This window comes from Protopterus annectens, chromosome 4.part0 (genome assembly GCF_019279795.1).
Source record: "Protopterus annectens isolate FY-2018-M chromosome 4.part0, PAN1.0, whole genome shotgun sequence".
In the NCBI taxonomy this organism is placed as follows: Eukaryota; Metazoa; Chordata; order Ceratodontiformes; family Protopteridae; genus Protopterus; species Protopterus annectens.
In genome coordinates this window covers 1,434,555,893-1,434,576,493 of record NC_056733.1, presented here as the reverse complement: position 1 = coordinate 1,434,576,493, position 20,601 = coordinate 1,434,555,893, and the positions used below count along the sequence as shown (strand labels likewise).

Here is a 20,601-nt window from a genome sequence, read left to right as displayed (position 1 = left end):
AGCGCTTTCGCGTTGTATCCAACGCTTCATCAGACTTTAAATGCAGCAAAGAGCAAATCATTTAAATACATAACAAGTGTCAGTAATTAACAAATCACATACTAAACATGATTTAAGGTAGTGTATCATTAAAAGGGCAATGTAAAATTAAAAACAAGCATTGTTGTGTATGCATGTATATATAAAATCAGTGTTTCAAAGGTCTATTTATTAGGAACGGTCTGAGTGTGAATCTGTCATTAAGTCCAAGCCTATGGGCTTGTAATTTCAAGATCCATTTCCCTTCTCTCTCCTCAGTATTGTTCCTAATATTGCCTAGTCTTCCTCCTTTGTGGACAAGTTCCAAGACCTTAAATTTGAAAAAGTGTGAGGCATCACTATCTAAGACGTGTTTGGCCAAGGCATTGGTAGTATTGGCTTTCTCGATGGCATAAATATGTTCACGTATTCGCTCACGAAGGGTCCTGGTAGTCATCCCAACATAAAATAATTTACATACCTGACACTCAGCTACATATACCAGGTTGGTGGAAGTGCAATCAGCATAAAACATGGATGTGTACCTGTGTCCTGTGAATGGATGAATAAAACAATCTGAAGTAGCTATAAACTTGCACTGATTGCAAGAAAAACAAGGATATGTGCCCTTCTTATTCAAACTCCTGCTGACTAAAGGCTTCCTATCATAACAAAGAAGTCTGTTTAGAGAATACATATTCTTATAGGCTACTTGTGGTCTATTATCAACTAACTTTTTGATGTTGTCATCTAACAACAACATTCTCCAGTTGTTGTTAAGAACTTGTAGGACATGACTGTTTTTATTAGTGTAAGGAATAACTATTCTATTTGTGGTAGAATTATTCCTAACATGTGGGGGGTCCATCTTTGTCCTCTTTAGGAGTGGAGTCCCTTTGCCAGTTCTAATATGGTCACCATCACGTATGTTTTTATATACTTTATGACTATCATATCCTCTATGTATAAAGTTGCTGGCTAGTTGTAACTTGTGATCATCATAAGTGGAGTCGAGAGTTGTTAGTCTCGACATCCTCGTAACTTGATTGGTTACAATGTTCTCATATACATGCCTAGGATGCATGCTATTACGATGTAATAAGTTGTTCCTCCAGCACTCTTTCCTATACAATTCAGTGTCAAAACCATTGTCAGTCTTAATGACCTTCACATCTAAAAATGCCATCTCCTTGTCTGAGTGATTACATTCAAAACTAAGAAATTCTGTGGTGTGATTTAAATAGGACACAAATTCAAGTAGCTGTTCTAATGTGCCACCCCATATGATAAAAACGTCATCTACAAATCTATTGTAATATTTGAGATGCGTTAAGAAGCTGTTATCGTTACCATGGACATAAACGTCCTCCCATTGTGCCAATACTAAGTTTGCATATGCATTGGCACATGGCGTGCCCATCGCTACACCTTTGGTCTGAAGGTAATACTTGTTGTCATAAAATAAAACATTATATTCAAGGACAAGTTCCAAAAGTGACATCCATCTAGAAATATTGTAGGTAGGAAGCAACTGTTTTACAAAAAAAGCTCTAACATGTTCCATCCCAATATCATTGGGTATGGATGTAAACAATGATTTCACATCAAGACTAACCAGAATGTCACTCATTTCAAACAAGGTGGAATTAAGATATGTGGTCAAGTTTTCCAAAACTCAGTAGTGTCTTTCAGTATATGTTTAACATTGGAAACAATAGGTTTAAACATTTTATCCAAGTAAATGGAAATTGGCTCAGTGAGCCATCCTTTACTAGACACAATAGGTCTCAAAGAAAGATTGTCCAATCCTTTATGGATTTTTGGAAGTCCTCTGAATGATGGGACAAGAGGATTATCAACCAACAGACAGGAATATAATTCTTTGTCAATGACATCAGTTAACAACAATTCATAAAGATGACTATGGACCTCCCTGATTAGGTTATTAAGATCATAATTCTGTATGAAAAAATAAGTGTCATTGTCAGATAACATCTTTTCCATTGTATCTGTATAGAATGATCTATCCATTACAACCACGGCACCGCCTTTGTCGGCTTGCCTAATGACAATGTTATCGTTGTTCCTCAAACTATTAATGGCAGCTCTTTCATCTGAGGTAGTATTATAAAAGCATGGTTTAGTGTCTTTGTTATTATAAAGTTCAAATAAATCAAGCTCACAGGCTTGTTCAAATGCTTCCAGTATCGGATGTTGTTGTGGAAGAAAAGCAGATGGTTTTCTAAAAGGCATGTGGTTGCTAGCATTAACCTGATTAGATTCATGACCATGGAGCAATTTCAGCCCTAAATTTCTCGTGAACATTTTGATATCAATTATAATATCAGTCAGATCATTACTGGCAGAGGGTATAAACCCCAAGCCCTTGTTCAAGACAGAAACTTCATGTACACTTAAACTGTAACAAGAAATATTTACCACTAGGTCCTCTGTATCTGCATCTGCTGTTTTTTCATGTGTAGATTGGTCTCTTCTGAATTTTTTCTTTTGACTGCCCTTCCTTGTGGAGACCAAGTCCTCCTTTCGAAGGGTCTGAAGGGCAGTGGAAAAGAAGGAAGCCCATCGCCTAAGCCTTGAATCTCGTTGTCCATCGACACTACAAATGTGTCAATTGGAAGCTGCTTGCGTCTCACATCGCTTCCCCTGAGTCGGGGACTCAGTGTATTACCAGCTGTTGGTGGTTGTACATTAGTTCCATCTTGATTTTCGGCATGTATTAGTGCCTCAACAACAACCTGCTTGGAAGCAGGAACTAAAGCAGCATTCGTTGTTACATCTGTATGGGAGATGTGTGTATTCGCATCGCCGGCATCTGCTGATGATGTCATCCGTTTGGTCGATTCCCGTTCGGGAGCTCGATGAAGATTCGAAGAAACAGCTGATCCATAAGTTGTAGTGTTGAATTGTCGCTTTGTTATGTCACGGGGCCAAGAGAAAACTTGGCCGTTTTGAAAATCTAAGAAGTCTCTCTCGAGCTTCTTCTTCTTCTCTTGTAGAGATTTGAAATCTACAGATGTTAAAGAGTGTTTCAAGTCAGTTGATAGAGTATTCAATTCATGCTGCCCAAGAACATCGGCGAGCTCACTCTCTATGATTTTAATTTCATCAATAAGAGATGCGATGAGAGTGTTATAATGTTCAATTAGTATTTTAATATATGCAAAGCTGGTATCCAAGTTTAGCTTTTGCCATTTGGCCAAAAGCTCTGGTTGTGTGGTTCCGAAAGTGGGCATTTTTAGCACCCTCAAACCCCTCGGAATAAGCTTAAAACTAAGGCAGGCTTCCATGTGCAGTTTCTGCCACTGCACATTACGTAGCTTGTAGAGTTTGTTCTCCAATTTTCGGGTGATAAGGACAACATTCATATTGTTCCTAAAGTCATTATTAGTGCTCTCAGATCTATTTAGGTCAGCAGCAGTCAATTTAAGAAGTGGATTTTCAACAAAAGTAAATAACTCATTTAAACGAAATATATCAACAGAACTGTTTACACTCACAGGAGTAGCCGGAGTGGCAGCCATGTCCCGGCAATAAGGTAGCAATGTCAATGTAGAATAAAAACCAATATATTGCCAGGTAAAGCACCCTCTGTTAAGAACAAATCATAAACACAAAGAAAATCTTAGAGGTGTGCAACATGCGCTGTAAGGATAAATCCAGTTGGAAGGTTCAAATGAACAAGTAGAATAAGTCACAGTCCATAAAGTTCATTAAAATCCAGGTTTAATGACAAAACAGGATAAAAACTGCAGGAGTGAGCGCTTTCGCGTTGTATCCAACGCTTCATCAGACTTTAAATGCAGCAAAGAGCAAATCATTTAAATACATAACAAGTGTCAGTAATTAACAAATCACATACTAAACATGATTTAAGGTAGTGTATCATTAAAAGGGCAATGTAAAATTAAAAACAAGCATTGTTGTGTATGCATGTATATATAAAATCAGTGTTTCAAAGGTCTATTTATTAGGAACGGTCTGAGTGTGAATCTGTCATTCCTAATAAATAGACCTTTGAAACACTGATTTTATATATACATGCATACACAACAATGCTTGTTTTTAATTTTACATTGCCCTTTTAATGATACACTACCTTAAATCATGTTTAGTATGTGATTTGTTAATTACTGACACTTGTTATGTATTTAAATGATTTGCTCTTTGCTGCATTTAAAGTCTGATGAAGCGTTGATACAACGAAAGCGCTCACTCCTGCAGTTTTTATCCTGTTTTGTCATTAAACCTGGATTTTAATGAACTTTATGGACTGTGACTTATTCTACTTGTTCATTTGAACCTTCCAACTGGATTTATCCTTACAGCGCATGTTGCACACCTCTAAGATTTTCTTTGTGTTTATGATTTGTTCTTAACAGAGGGTGCTTTACCTGGCAATATATTGGTTTTTATTCTACACCAAAAAAATATATACTGATCTCTGTATATTTGCAGAACACTAAGACAACAGATATATAAGCAACAATTTAGCTCTATAATACAGAAAATACAGAAAAATATACTCAGCTCTATATATTTGCAGGAATCTTGTAAGGCTGTTCCACTTTAAATGCAGACTGCTGCTATTAACAGTATGTCATGCAAGTGTAGACAAATTCCTCTGCAAGGTATGCGAGAAGTTAAGATTAAAAAGTGTGTGGTCTTTCCCTTCATTTGATAACAAAGTGAGGAAATGAAAGTTTTATAAACTACAAGCAGGTTTCAGGTACCTACACAGTACTGGAATCATACTGTAGGAGAAAAGCAAACTAAGAGTTGAGTTAAACTGTAAGAGAAGGTGGAGTTTTCCTTTAAATACAAATACAAGCTGAAACCATACCTGACTTGCAGTAAGCCAGATGCAGTGAAGTCTGAAAGTAGGAGGAGAATCTGACGGGTAATCTGCCGGGAGATCAAATTTCAGAACAACTGGTGGCAAACCGTCAACAATGTATTCAAGCTGCTCATTTCTGTCTGAAAAAAAAAAAAGAAACCAGAATTTGAATATGGCAATGAGATTTTTATGGAGAAAGTTATAAGCAGTAGAAAATATTGCATACTACCGGATATGATACATACCTCTTTGACGTACTAAGTTACAAGACTAGCAACTAAGTACATGAAAGTCATTTAATGCACAACTTGGAGTGATTTATCTCCTAGCTTAGCTAAGCTCTACACCTTACCCTAGCCAGGCTATGAAAACTTAGACAAAACTAAGCCCAAGACCCACCTGGACAAAATGGAAGATAGTCTTGCTTGTATCCATTCTATTACCAGCCTTGGTACTTTCAGGGTTTAATTTCTCCAAGTCTTTTGGATTTCTAATAACATGATGGGAATAGACCCCATTCCTAAGTCAAAGTATCAACGTTTGTGAAATTAGTATTGTTTCAATCTTTGATGTTAGCCAAAAGTGCTCTTCGCAGCACCCAAAATGTGCTCAGAATTCACTCCTGCAATTCAGTGTATCCAGTAACATATCTAAATACTACTATAAATTATTTTTATGAGACCCATTGCTCCTACTACTACTGGAACGGTCTGGCTATCCTTCCACCACATTACCCTCATTTCTTTCCTGCAAATTCTGAGATTTTATAACTTTTGGAACACACTGTAATCGCTTGACTTACTTTTGCCTTCTTTTCATGCACTACTGTATCTGTTTTTTCTCACGTCTATTTTTTGAACTGGTGGTAATGGATGATCCCAAGTGATAAAAACGTACTCATTCTCTATAATGCTTTGTGACTCATGTTTCAAATGCTTCTCAGCTACTTCAAGATCGTAATATTTGCTCCAGCCCCAGTACAACAGTTTTGCCACATTATATGCCTTTCAGTATACAGGCCGTCTGCCATTAGTGTATCACAACCAGCAACAAGATATGCAATTGTTTCCAGTTCTGTTTTACAAAACCTGCATTTGTCTGTTTCTCCCACATGTTCCGTGGATTTTGTAAATCAATGTGCATGTAGTCCACTATCCTGGAGCGCAAACAATAACCTTTCATCTTTTGGTTTAAATTCACCTCTCCTTAACCATTCCGTCCTCAGATCCCAATCAACATGAGGTTGTTCTAGGAGGGTTTTGTACTTGCAACTATATTTACGCCTTTTCCACATTTCTTGCCTTCTTATCTGATCCTTCTCCTTATATTCTTTCTTTTATTTTTTGGCACATTCAGTTATTGCCTGATTTTTTTTTTGTCTATTTCTGATTTCCAGTCAAACTTGACCTCAATATGCTACTGCTAAACTAAGCAGAGAAGTCATCTTAGACTTGTTCTTCTCATGTTTTAAAATATTTACTACGTTTGGATCTGGTGAAGTCAGCAGATATGTATGCAGATCTACAACTGCAGATCTATACATGAAATTAATTTTGAGAATGCCCATACCTCCTTCAGAACGAGGAATACATAATCTTGGTATATACTGACATTTATATATCATTCAAAAAGCATGAAGCATTTTCTTGTTTTCCAATACCTTTTAGGGCCAGTCGATGATCCCAAAACTGTAAGTTAGAACAGTAAGAGCAAATTGGTTTATAGCTTGGACTTTTTTTCTAGATGTCAGGGGTGTTTTCAGTATTAATTTTATTCTTCTAAAATATTCCTTACTCAGTTTTGTTCAGATTTGTTCATGTTTTATTGTCGATCCTTCATCAGTTCCCAAATATTTATACATTCTGCCTTGCTCAAGTTCCTTTATATCACATTCCTGTCCCAGGCCGATATTTTCTTGGTGCTGCAGCTTTCCTGCTTTAAATGTTGCTTTTGCACATTTATCAAGACCAAATGACATTATTATCTCATCTGAGAAAGTTTTGACCACTTGCAGTCATGCTTTCAGCCCCTCATCTGATTAACTATACAGTTTTAAATCATTCACAAAAAAAGAAGAGAAGTCTTTACTTTACACTTTTTTCAGGGATTTAAACTGTAACCATGACTTCATCTGTTAAGTAGACATCTTAATGGGGTTAAGGGCAAGACAAAAGAGCAGCGGTGACAAAGTGTCACCCTGGAATATCCCCCTTTGAACATTTATTCCTGAGATAATAAGTTGTCCTTTATCATGGCTTAGCTGCAAAGTGATATGCCACTGTTTCATGAGGAGAGCCACTGGAGTGATCCCTGCATGAATTTCTATTTCCCATCCACTTATCAAGAATTCTCTTGAAGAAGGCCAATGAGGTGCTCTGCTTGACATGTATGGGAAGTCTATTCCATAGCATGGGCAGTCTCTGGGTTATGAATCTGTCCCTCCAGCATGTTCTGTTGGTTGTGGTAATGAGGTTGAGGTCTCTAGAGTGTGTGGTGCAGAGTGATTGGGATTTCTTTAGATGTAGCATTTCTAACAGAGCTGGGTCAGACATGGCTTTGCAAGTCAAGCAGAGATCGCCTCTAAGTAGGCAGTATGAGACAGAGAATAGTTGGGGTTTTTTGAGTCTGTCCATATAGGACAAGTGTTTAAGGCCTAGGATCCTCTTTGTGAGGTACTTTTGTGGCCTCTCCATTGTTGGAGGTGTCTAGTGAGGTACATGCCAAATGGGACACTGTACTCGATGACTGGCCTAATGATGGAAGAGTAGAGGGAGACAATGACCTCTTTTTTCCTGGATGCAAAACCCTTAGTAATGAGATGTGCCACACAGAAGGACTTTTTGACCACAGTGGCAACATGGTGGTCAAAAGAGAGGTTGCTGTCAACCTGTGTTCCCAGATCTCTCATACTGCCTTCTGTATTCAGTGGACTCAAAGTCAAAAAAGGAGCCAGCACCAGAGTGAATAAATCCAAATATTTATTTTGACCAAACAACCAACAGACCAGTTTCGGCAACAAGCCTTTCTCAGTGATAGTGTGACACTCCATCACTTGACTTAATATAGCCATATAATAATTGGCTGATTAGTTAATAATAAAAGGATAATCAAATGTTTAAAGGCATATCCTATAAATGACAATTATACATAAATACTGAATGTAGAAAAACTAAATATTTTTTATCTTGTTCTGATCTTTAAACTTAAAAACTGTAAGCGTTATCGAGTACATATTATATGGAGACCATATTATAAATGATCATTAAGGCATGGGTTAAACAACCCCCCCAATCTAATGATCCAGGCTTTTTCTTTCCTGTTGAGTATATCATGCCATCCAAATTTATTGGTTCTATCACCCCAGATAGCGTCACTGATTTGAAACTGAAACTCAGCACTAGTGTGGTGCAACACATGTTTATATAAAGCACTAGAAAGACGTTTGTTCCTGATGTCACTAAAATGTTCTGACATCTTAATTCTCAATGTTCTAGAAGTCTGGCCAATGTAAAAGGATGAACAGGAACAAGTAACAAGATATATTACCCAGCTTGACCCACAATTACCAAAACATCTAATCTCAAAAACCTTAGCAGTATTTTTGATGGAGAATTCTTTAGACTTCATCATATGTATACAAAAGGAACAATGGCCACAAGGAAAAGAACCCTTTAGTTGGTCCCCAGAAAGTGTGATTTGTGTACCTCCCCATCTTCACATGTTGGCCCTTCTTGTGTAGATTCAAATATGACCCCAATGTATGGCCTCTCCTATAGGAAAATTGGCACTCAGATGCAAGAATATTAGCCAAATGTGAATTAGCTAATAAAATGTTCCAATTATTGTTGATAACGTTTCTTATAACATTGATATTCCTGCCAAAGGTGGTCACAAATCTAATCGGGGTAACCCCTGTGTTAGTTTTTTTCTTTGTAGCTGAGCAAATTACATCTATTAAATTGTTCCACCCAGTTGTATGCCGAATTGATGTGGCCCAATTGATATCCCCTAGCCTTAAATCTATTCCTTAAGTCTTGCTGATAATATTCATAGCTCTCCTGGTTGGAGCAGATCCTCTTAATTCTTAAAAATTGAGACTTGGGAATATATCTTATAATATTTTTATTTTTTTATTTAACATTTGTTGACCGGGAAAGTTCGACTAGGTTCCACAGATCCTGTTTTCAGCGAAGGCCTGGGGAGAAATGCCCCAGAAGCATGTCTTTAGAATGTGGGAGGAAACTGGAGTACATGGAGGAAACCCACACAAACACAGGGAGAACATGCAAACTCCACACAGAAGGCACCCCAACCGAGAATCGAACGGGAGAACCTCTTGCTGTGAGGCGACAGCATTAACCGCTGCACCACTGCGCCACCCTAATATGTTTTGGATGTAGAATATTAGCTTCCAACAAAGTATCGTATTGTGTGTATTTTCTAAAAACTTTTGTGGCAAGTGTGTTGTCACTGTTTCTGCTGACGAGGATATCCAAATATTGGATTTCACTATATTGCATATTAAGAGCAAATTCAATACCCCAGTTATTATCGTTTAGGTATTGAATAAATTCTAATAAATAGTCCTGGTCTGCCTTCCAGATTAGCCAGCAATCGTCCAGGTACCTGCGCCAGATGTCCAATTCCACTATATAAATATTATAGGCCCTATCATAGATAAGCTGTTCCTCTATGAACCCCATAAACAAATCGGCATATATTGGTGCAAATGATGCCCCCATAGCTGTACCTCAGACCTGCCAGTAACAATCTTGATGAAAATAAACATTCTTTGTCAGTACATGTTCAACCATGCATAATATCAAAGTATTAAAGCCCGGTGGATCAACCAACCAATATTCGATCACCTGTAACCCAGTATGTGGGATGTTGGTATATAAAGATGTTACATCAAGAGTGCACATCTACCAACCAGCCTCAAGCTGTGAATCTGACACAATTTGTAGGAATTCAGTCGTGTCTTTCAACCTAGATCTTACTAAGCCTAATAGGGGTTGTAAATATAGGTTCATAGGTTCATAGATTAGTACTAGGCTAACTGCCTTTGCGAGTAATTTTTAAGCCTAGCCAATTATCCCTTGTGAGGCTCAAACCCTGCACCTTGTGTTTGTAAGGCAAACACTTTAACCATTAGGCCACCATCCCAACCCTGTATTGGGTCATATATTGGGTCAGAAATTCCGATAACAGCTCTGTAAGTGAACCCCTACCTGATACAATAGGTCTCCCAGGTGGTTTTGTTAAACTCTTATGAATTTTAGGAAGTAGATACAAAATCTGTTTATGGAGATCTTCCACCGTAAGTTGTTTTTGAGTGGTTTTGTTTATGATTCCTTCTTCAACAGCTAGTTCTAAAAACTCATCTATCTCCTGTTTAAACCTATTGGTGGGGGTCTAAGGGCATAAACATATAATGTTTACCACTCTGTAACTGTGTATGTGCCTCTAATATATACCGTTCTATATCCATCACAACCACAGCGCCTCCCTTATCCACTGTGGTAATGACAATGTTAGAACTGTTCCTTAGATTTTTTAAGGCTTGAATTTCTGACTCTGATAGGTTGTTTCTTAATATGAATGATTCCTCTTGTTTGAAATGCAAGTCCCTGATGACTTTTTCTTGAAAAATGGTTACATGTTTGTCCACTGGTGGCTGAAAGGTGGATTTTCGAAAACAAAAATCAGTAGATTTGTGAGTATTACCTTGGTCCCCAAAACATATTTTCAGGTTAAGAATGCGACAAAATGACAACACATCTTGTACAAAATCATATTCATTAACAAAAAAAAATGGGTACAAAAGATAGATCTTTGTCAAGTACCTTTATTTCTATATCCGTTAATGACACAGAGGAGATATTATGTACATTCTGAAAAACATTTATTTTGGTATCAGTACCTCCAATAGTGTTTCCAAATTTATGGCTGTGCCTATGCCTATGTTTTTTGCCCCCCCCCCCCGTGTTGCTTGCCCCTAAAGGGTGATCCATACTTCTCAATTTTTTGTACACTGGGGACTCTTGAATGAGTACATGTTCCAATTCTGTGGTTGAGGATTCTTCCCCTGATGTACTACTAAAATCTGTTTTAGATTTTTTCAAAATAGATCTTGGTCTTTTTCTCCTAAATGTTGTCTGTCCAGAATCCCCCTCCCTGAACCTGACATATTTTCTGGCTCCAAATGGTTTCCCCTTCACATAATCAGCTACATCTCTTTGAATTTATGTATTTTCTTGTTTTTTAATGCTTGTTCCAAATAAGTAATTCTTTGGAGAGCTTGGATAAACATGTGTTATACACTGTCTGTCCCTCAAAAGGTTTGATATTTTCACATAACATTTTAATTTCCGCAACACTGGTGTCTATAGTTCTTTCATAAAAAGATGTTAAAATCTCAACAAATGCCATAGTGTGTTGAGCTTTCCCCCATTCCTCATTCAAGTGTTCATCAGGATTGTTTACAAAAGGTTGGGTTTTAATTCTATGCCCCCTAGGTGTTATGTTTTTGGCTTTGTAGGCCTTAAATAGCCTTAAGTGCCAAACATTACTCCTGAGTTGGGTCATGCTTTTAGTCAATTTAAAAAAAACAGTCCCTACAAACATCTCCTGGATCTTTCTCTATATCTTCATGTATGTTACCCCCTTCCTCAATGATATCAAAATTTTTACATCATCCTTATCCAAGGATAATCCCTGTAGGATGGTTATTAAATCCATTTGTACTGTTCTATCTCTTAATGTCAGTTTTAAAAAAAAAATGTATGTTTGTATGGCAAGACCATAACAAATAATTCAAGATCCGTAATGCAATATACGTTTATATTTTTGGCCTAAATGATTATCTAACTGACAGGAGTAATGTAATAAAAAATGTATGAATCCAACATTGTTGATCAAATGTTATCCCCGATACAAAAATGGTTTTAAAAAACTCACTGTACAAGATGATACACTAGAAGCATCAGTTGTTACGCATGAGAAGAATCCAGATAACACACAGCATTCCTAGTCTTTGATAAATGGAAAAATCCATTTGTAATATGCCAAGGGATCTTAAACCCCCCCACCAATGTATATACACCTGTGCCCAAAGTTGTAAATATTAAGATTCAAAGTATTGAACCTTTGTAAAAACAAGTATCACTTAAGCAGCTTTTGTCAAACCATAATTACCACCTGCAATAAACACTAAAACATCGCTTTGGTGGATCAATCAACTTTCAAAAATTATATATTTTTTATTAAGCTTATCACTTGAGCAGTTTACATTCAAACGTGATAACTACCTGCAATAAATGCCAAACCGTCGCTTCGGTGGATTATCCCAAATGTCTAAAAACATATCTACTGACAATAAACGCCATTACATCGTCAGTTTTGCTTGACAAAAAAATGACTACTGCTTATGATTTGTTCAGCATCTGAGAATCTAATAAATTCCAATAGACAACCCAAGCACATGTGCATAAGTATTGCAAAAATAAGGCCCCAAAATGCTGTGTATACAGATCCTATATATAGAACACCCAAATGACGGTCCTGTGATCCATACAGAAAAATCCTGTTAACTCATTGTTAATCTCCATTAACAAATACCCTAATACTTGTATCTAGGATCATTACTCCATCAGTTTCACAAATGTTAATCATGGTAAGCCATATAGTTGTCTAAACATACATATATATATATATATATATATATATATATATATATATATATAAGAATAGTCACAAGGAGATAACATTACATGCATGTATCAAATTTAGTGTTAGCCAAACAACATAAATCACATATTTGTGTACACAAGCATGAACCAAACTGTCCCAATACCAATAAGTTGTTCTCATCGAACATAAAGGGAAGCATAGAAATATAACATATAACAAAACCAATTTTTTAAAGAAAGCCAAAACCTGTACGTAGTCCAAAAGACATATAGTCCAAAAATAAAGAAAACCTAAATGTCCCGTGTTGTGTTTTCATGAAAATGTACAATCCTGATGTGCGATAGAAAGAATGAAAGTTGTATTTCTTTTCAGAAGCTAACAAAATCGTTGCTATTCACAGTGTGCCAGTCCTCAAAAAGATCCCAAAATTAGTGGCACGAAATTTTTAACCCAGAGTTTTTCATGCAGCTCTGCCAGATTCTAGTGGAAAGATTGTGAAACAAAATACCAGCAAGGCCAACTCCCATAGAGATAATGAATGCAGGCCCAAAAGAACGTAAATCCAATTTACATCTCGACAACCCTATACACAGTCTTAATTTCCATTAACCAAGTAGCTGCATCCAGTATGCAAACACAACACATGTTCTGGATTTCCCCACCAACCGACCATCAATGTGATAATTCAAGGGAACCGGGTTTTTCCCAAAGGGGATGAAGACACATTTTTGGCATTGAGCTTAAGGCCATGGTTCTGATACCAGTCGTTGGTCTCATTGAGGCCTTTCTGCAAGATGTCAAAATCACTTGGAGAGTTAATAATAGCTCCCAACTTGCAATCATCTGCAAACTTTGTCAGCCAGAGTCCCTTCATGTTGGCCTGGACTTCAGAGAAGTAGATACCAAACAAGAGAGGACCCAGGACCGAACCCTGTGGGACTCCACTCATGACTGGTTGGCAGTCTGACTAGGAGTCAGCTACTTTCACACTGTGGGTTCTATCTGTGAGCCAGTTTGCAACCCACCTAGTGATATAGGGGTTGATGCCTAGCTTAGTAAGTTTTTCTATGATTCCTGAGTGGGGAATAGTATCAAAGGCCTTGGCAAGATCAAGGTACGCTCTGTGAACCACCTTACCTTCATCCACAGCTCTGGTGACTGACTCAAAGAAGTCAACCAAGTTGAGCAGGCAAGATCTACCCTTCACAAAACCAAACTGTGTAGGATCCAGAGTTTGGAGATTCCCTATATCCTTGCTTATTAGATCCATGATGATGTGTTCCATAGCTTTGCATATCAGACTTGTCAGGCTAATGGGGAGATAGTTCCCGGGGTCAGTAGTCGCTTCTCCTTTGTGGTGAGGGCTGACTGTAGCAGTGCGCCATTCAGTAGGGACAAAGCCTGAGGTGAGGCTGTGAATGAACAGGGCACACAGGTGAGGTGCCAGTTCACTCTGTAGTTCATGTAGAACACAGCCAAGGATACTGTAAGGTCCCACAAAAGCTATATTATTGGCCTTGGACAGTGCTGTTTTAACCTATGCAGCAGTAATACTTGATGCCTGGCAATCTACTGGTATTGTGATTGGTCCTTGGGGGTGGGGGGTAAAGTTAGCACTGAATCTGTCCACCAGTATATTTGCAATATCTGTTGGCTTGGTATAGGAGGTACCATTGTGCAGTAGCTCAGACAAATTTGGGTATTGCCATGGAGATTCTTTACATAACTATAGAAGGCCTTGTGGTTGTCTTTACTATCTGCTGCAATTCTGTTTTCATAGCTAACTTTAGAGGATTTGATGAGGGATCTCAACCCTTTGTTGAGGCTGTAAGGAAGTTTTTCCAGTCTTGGGACTTCACCTTATTGTGCATCAGTTTCCTCCTTCTGTTGTAGATTTTGTTTATGGCAGGGTGTGATGCCCGTGCCCTGGCCCAGCAATCAAGGAGCCTCAATACTCACCACTAACACCAATGAGGGGCATCTCATATAGGAGGAAAGGATAACAAATGCACACAGTAAAGTGCAATTTCCCTTAAGAGCACACAGAGATCACAGTCAGTCCAGGGCTGGTCACTCCCTTGCTCTCCAGGTCCCCAATAAGATTCCCCACTGGCACAGCTATAGGGTCCAGATCTCAGCTTAGTGGGCAAGCTAAAACCTCCAGCATCCTCTCTGTTCAACCAGTGCTTTGTGTCCCTGCCCACATAGCTGACACACCCACACTTTGAAATAAGAGTTTATACAACCACACAGACACTCCTGGGGAAGGCTGGCACAGGTTCTCCAGCTGTACCCCCTTTTCCCAGACTATACAGTAATAACAGCTGCCACCACCCACTAATATTTATCAGCTACTCAAAGGCCCTTAAAAGGGTGTCCAGTTATTACTGTGCAATATTATTATCCAAACTGTAGTATAGCCCAGGGCTAAAGCTATCAGACTGGCTTTGTACAATTTTACGAAAGGCATACAACTACTCTAAAGAGCTTAAATTATCTCTACAAAAAACAGCCACAGTTGAAAGGGTTTAAAAATATTTAATAATAACAACACAAGACAATACTTCTTACTACACAGTGCTAGCCAAGAGTTCAGAGATCACAGAGAAATATTAAAATAATTCAGTAGTACAGTTCTGACATCACAGAAAAGCACTTAGTCTAATCTTTCTAGTTTCTAGCTATTTCTAAGAGAAAACACAAATCTAAGATAAACTTGCATATAGAGCAAGACAGTGCTGATGAGTTGGATAGTCAAGACAAAAATGCTTAATGCTTTCTGATTCTCTCTATTTTTAAAATCAAATTCCTGGTTCACATTACATCATTCTTCACACTAACAGAAACTACATTTATATTCTTAACATCTCCTTTTGTTATCTTGCAGCTGGTCAGGAAGCAGAGCAATAAAAATACATTTGCATGTTTAAATCTAGCAATTTAACTCTTGGTTAAAACAATAGAAAGAATGTCTTCATTTAGACATTTCGGCACCATGTTTAGATCAAAGGGTCACAACATGCTTTACTTGGTCAGCTTTCTGCCAGCAGAGTGCACTGTTGTTACATTTTTTGCAGTTCCATATCTAACAGCAGTCTTTTCACATTTAAGAGACAAACCTGCGGCTTATATTAATATGTACAAATGACAAAATTATCTATAAAATTCTATCTGGCTAGGCTGGCAGACTTCACACAGGGGACCACCAGATTAGCTTCCTTTTTTTGAGGAGAGCGTCTTAGTTCTATTGGGTATTCTATTCCTTTAACTTATACTTTACTAATCTTCTGTCCTGTGTTCTCCTTTTGTTATCTTATTTTTATGTATTGTGAAATTTTCCATATCAGGGTGTCTTTGCCTTTATTTCTCTTCAAATATCTTTGGAGTTGCTTTTTTATTGATTAGTTTGGCTTTCTACTTTACATAAATACTGCCCCATATTAGACCTTTCTTTTTTTCTCATGTCCATGTTTCTTTTTTTTATACCTTTCCAAAATCTCTAGGTTTTGTTCTTTATATTTTTGTAACAATCAAAACGGCACTCCTGCGCGTAGGGCAAATGCACGGCTCAAAAACGCAATAAAAGTCCCAGTAAAGACAGAGCCAGCATACTGTGTACAAAATCACTTTAATAAAACAAAATAATCAGACCGGTTTCGGCCGGAATAATATCACAGCCTTCCTCAGTGCAATAAGAAAAAAATTAAGTTTGGTTAAACAATAAATACATTCTTCTCAAGGCTGATTGGTCCATCTTAAAATTGTTCATTCAAACCAGGAGGGAACAACCCTCCCAGTTTCACAAGCCACTTTTTCTCTTTATTATTTAGAATGGAGTGCTATCCAATTTTATTGGATTTATTGCCCTTTACAATATCAATAATCAAAAATGAAAACCTAGCAGTAGGGTGTATCAAATGGTGTTTGTAAAGTGCATTGGAAGGTTTTTTATTTTTAATATTGCTAATGTGTTCTGAAATTCTTATTCTAAATGGGCGGGAGGTCTGACCAATGTAGAAAGAACCACAGGTGCATGTAGCTTGATATACTAACCAATCAGTACTACAATTGGCAAAAAAATTAATTTCATAGACTGAAGAACTGTTGCAACTGGAAAATTGTTTAGATTTTACCACCTTGTTACAGTGGATACAATGTCCACATGGATAACAGCCAACTAATGGATCACCCATAATGGTAGTTTGTATGTATTGGGAAGGTTGATATATGGACCCATGTTTGTAATGGTTGAAGCAGGAAGCAAGGTTTTTACCTTTCCGGTATGAAAATAGACATCTTTCAGGTATAATTTGAGATAGCTCATCATCGTATTGTAAGATATTCCAATGTCTCCTGACACTTTCAATTAGGTTCACCGTGTTCCTGGCATATGTTGTAACCAGCCTTATAGGTTGCATTGTTGTAACATTATGATCCTTGTACTTCAAAAATTCTTCCCTATTGGTTGAATTAACCAAATTGCTTGCCTGCAACACATAACCCATACCATAACCCCTGGCTTTAAATCTACCAGTAAGATCCTTCCTATAATTCTGAAATGAGGAATCATCTGAACAAATTTATTTCGTTCTAATAAATTGTGATTTGGGGATGTTACAGGCTATATGTGGAGGATGAAAACTAGATGCATGGAGGATGGTATTATATTGGGGATATTTTCTGAATACTTCAGTGCCCAGCATGTGATCTGATAATCTGTTGATAGTCACATCCAAAAATGTAATACAATTGAGATCATAATGAGTAGTAAATTGCAGTCCCCAAGGGTTCTTATTTAGGTAGACTATGAATTCATGTAGCATATTAACCTCTCCTGTGCATACCATCCAGCAATCATCTAGAAAACGTCTCCAAATATCAATGTATTCTAAATAAATGTTAGTGCCAGGATCATAAATAAGCTGTTTTTCAACAAAAGCCATAAACAAATCAGCATAAATGGGGGCAAAAGAAGCCCCCATTGCTATACCCTTTGTTTGTAAGTAACATGTATCTTGATAGAAAAATACATTACTGCTAAGAATATATCCTGCTAGCTGTACCAAAAAAGAATTGAAATCAGAGTCATATAGATTGGCCACCTCCAACCAATATGTAAGCGCCTCCAAACCGGATTAATGTGGAATGTTAGTATATAAAGCGCACACATCAAGTGTGCACATCAACCAGTCCGGTTCTAATTGACTCTCTGAAATGATTTGCAGGAAGTTGGTAGTGTCCTGTAATCGAGACCGAACAAGATGGAGGAGGGGCTTAAGATGTTTGGTCAGGTAAAGAGATAATGGTTCCGTAATGTAACCTTTGCCTGAAACAATTGGTCTACCCGGTGGATGTATGGGATTTTTGTGAATTTTTGGCAAAAAAAAAATATATTGGTTAGCCGGGTCCTGAATCATCAATTGATGCATGATGTCATTGGTTATAATTGCTTCATCCCTGGCCTGAACCAAAAATTCATCAATTGATTTTTTGAAACGATGAATAGGATTTATAGGCATCTCAAAATGATATCTGCCATCAGATAACTGCCTTTTAGCTTCCTGATCATAATCTTTCCAATTTAACACAACCACAGCTCCACCTTTGTCGGCTGAAATAATGACAATATTCTTGTTATTTTGTAGTTCCAGAATAGCTTGTTTTTCCACAAGAGTTACATTATTTGATTTATACTGTATCTCAGACCTAGAAAAATGCAGATCTTTGAGAACGCTATTCTGGAACTGATGTACCAAAGGATGCATAGGTGGAGTAAAAGAAGATTTATGGTATATAAACTTATCATCCATACCATCATTATCATTGTTGCCAAAAAGCAGTCTTAAGTTCAATGTTCTACAAAAAGACAATAAATCCTGAGCAAACATTTCTTCAGACACCATGAATCCCAGAATAAAAGTCAAGCCTTTATTAAGCACAGATAAATGGGCTGGAGATAGTACAAAATCAGATAGATTTAAAACATTCTTACTTTGATCTTCCTGCCCATTTAGAATAAGAATTTCAGAACACATTAGCAATATTAAAAATAAAAAACCTTCCAATGCACTTTACAAACACCATTTGATACACCCTACTGCTAGGTTTTCATTTTTGATTATTGATATTGTAAAGGGCAATAAATCCAATAAAATTGGATGGCACTCCATTCTAAATAATAAAGAGAAAAAGTGGATTGTGAAACCGGGAGGGTTGTTCCCTCCTGGTTTGAATGAACAATTTTAAGATGGACCAATCAGCCTTGAGAAGAATGTATTTATTGTTTAACCAAACTTCATTTTTTTCTTATTGCACTGAGGAAGGCTGTGATATTATTCCGGCCGAAACCGGTCTGATTATTTTGTTTATTAAAGTGATTTTGTACACAGTATGCTGGCTCTGTCTTTACTGGGACCTTTATATTTTTGCACTTCCTCTCTTGCTTCTTTTTTCAAATGGTCCAACGTTTCTCAATCTATATAATGGTTTTCATGGATCTGTTGTATTAACGAACACAAATTTTCATTTAAAGCTTTTGACAGTTTTTCTTGTGCAAGTATTTTTCTTTTCTCTAATTTCTCTCCTAATCTTTCTGAATATCTTCCAACTGAAAATTCTGGGCTTCTTGCATATTAGTGACAATACATAATTTATTCCTTAACTTCAATAGTCCACTCTCATCTTTATGGCTCATTTTTGTGGGTTTTGTGAACTACTAGTTCCTTCTACAACAAGGGGGCCATCCTCCCCCTGAACCTGGCCTATCCCCCATTATTGGAATGTTTCCGTATCTTGAGGAATCTACACTACCATTTTTCCAGTCCTGGCACCACTGCACATACCAGGATTGGGCACTTTTTTATCCTGGGACATGTGCAACCAGCTTTCTTTTTATTTTTTTTTAACCTGCTTCTGCCTATGAAATATGCTATATAAAATAAAATATATATGTATGTGTATATGTATGTATATTATGTGTGTGTATATCACTGTCATCTTGATGACATTTTGTAAAAACAGCGTCTACCTCATGAAGGAATTCACCTAGACTTGAGGATGAATTCTGTTTCAGCAACACAACTCTCCTTTTCTTGCTAATTTTATCATCTCACCATTCAGACAATAAAAGAACAACCATATTGTCAAAAACAATTAAGTTTTACTTGAAATTAATAATTCAGTTTATGAGAGATACAAATACCTATTAAATTTGAACACATCCCTCTCACCCAATAAGATGGGCTATGAGCATCACACACTAATTCTCAAATCTCATCATGAATACACCAAAACAATGTATGCTAAGGCTATAAAAAGTCATTAATGAAGCCTACTAGGAGTAAGAAGACAGATCTCAGCAGATATCCACCATCACATCAACACCATGCAAAGGGTCACCAAAAGGTTGCCCTCAAATCATCTAATACTTCAAATTCCATGAGTAAAAACAATTATGTCTTACTCATTGTTACCTCTATTATCATTGGTTCTGTACTTATAAGACTGGGCAAAGACAGGATTACAATTAAATGTTCAATGGTGCATAACTGTGTACTAGCCTAACAACCCAGGCTCCTTTTTAAGCCTAGTCCTGCTTCCCAAATATTCTTACCCAGTTATGGAACCTTAAGGTTGACTACAGTTTTTTATGCTGAGTGTTCAAGCCTCTACAGACTACCTCTGTCTTCTTGCTGCCAGGATATTTGACATCACAAGGGCTCTAAAGTCCCTTTCACTACATAAATATGATTACAACCTAATGGTACTTAATGTGAGTCTGAATGACTTGAAGAAAATAACCTTTAGGGACATGCAAAGTGAAATGCTGGATCTTACCATTCATATACCTGTTAGAAGCAAGATATTGTAGGTTAGCCTGCACCTCTCATTTCGTGGTCTCGGCATATTTGCTAAAGTACTTACTGCCCTGCATAGTACATTTTTAGGTAAATTCCTACCAATGGACATTGCAATGTAGCCATTTCAAATCTTAAATCATACCACACTGAGGCACCTCTTCTCAAAGCTAGAAGTTT

General features: G+C 37.3%; 1 protein-coding gene across 4 annotated transcripts in view; it reads right to left on the bottom strand.

Annotated features, from left to right (window-relative positions):
- Positions 1 to 20,601, bottom strand: part of LOC122799893 (E3 ubiquitin-protein ligase RNF14-like) — an 826,975-nt gene that overhangs the window by 456,152 nt on the left and 350,222 nt on the right. For all 4 annotated transcript variants that reach the window (XM_044069268.1, XM_044069270.1, XM_044069269.1 and 1 more), the window contains one exon: positions 4,880 to 5,013. In XM_044069268.1, the coding sequence (XP_043925203.1) occupies positions 4,880 to 5,013 (134 nt within the window). The remainder of the gene's footprint in view (positions 1 to 4,879; positions 5,014 to 20,601) is intronic.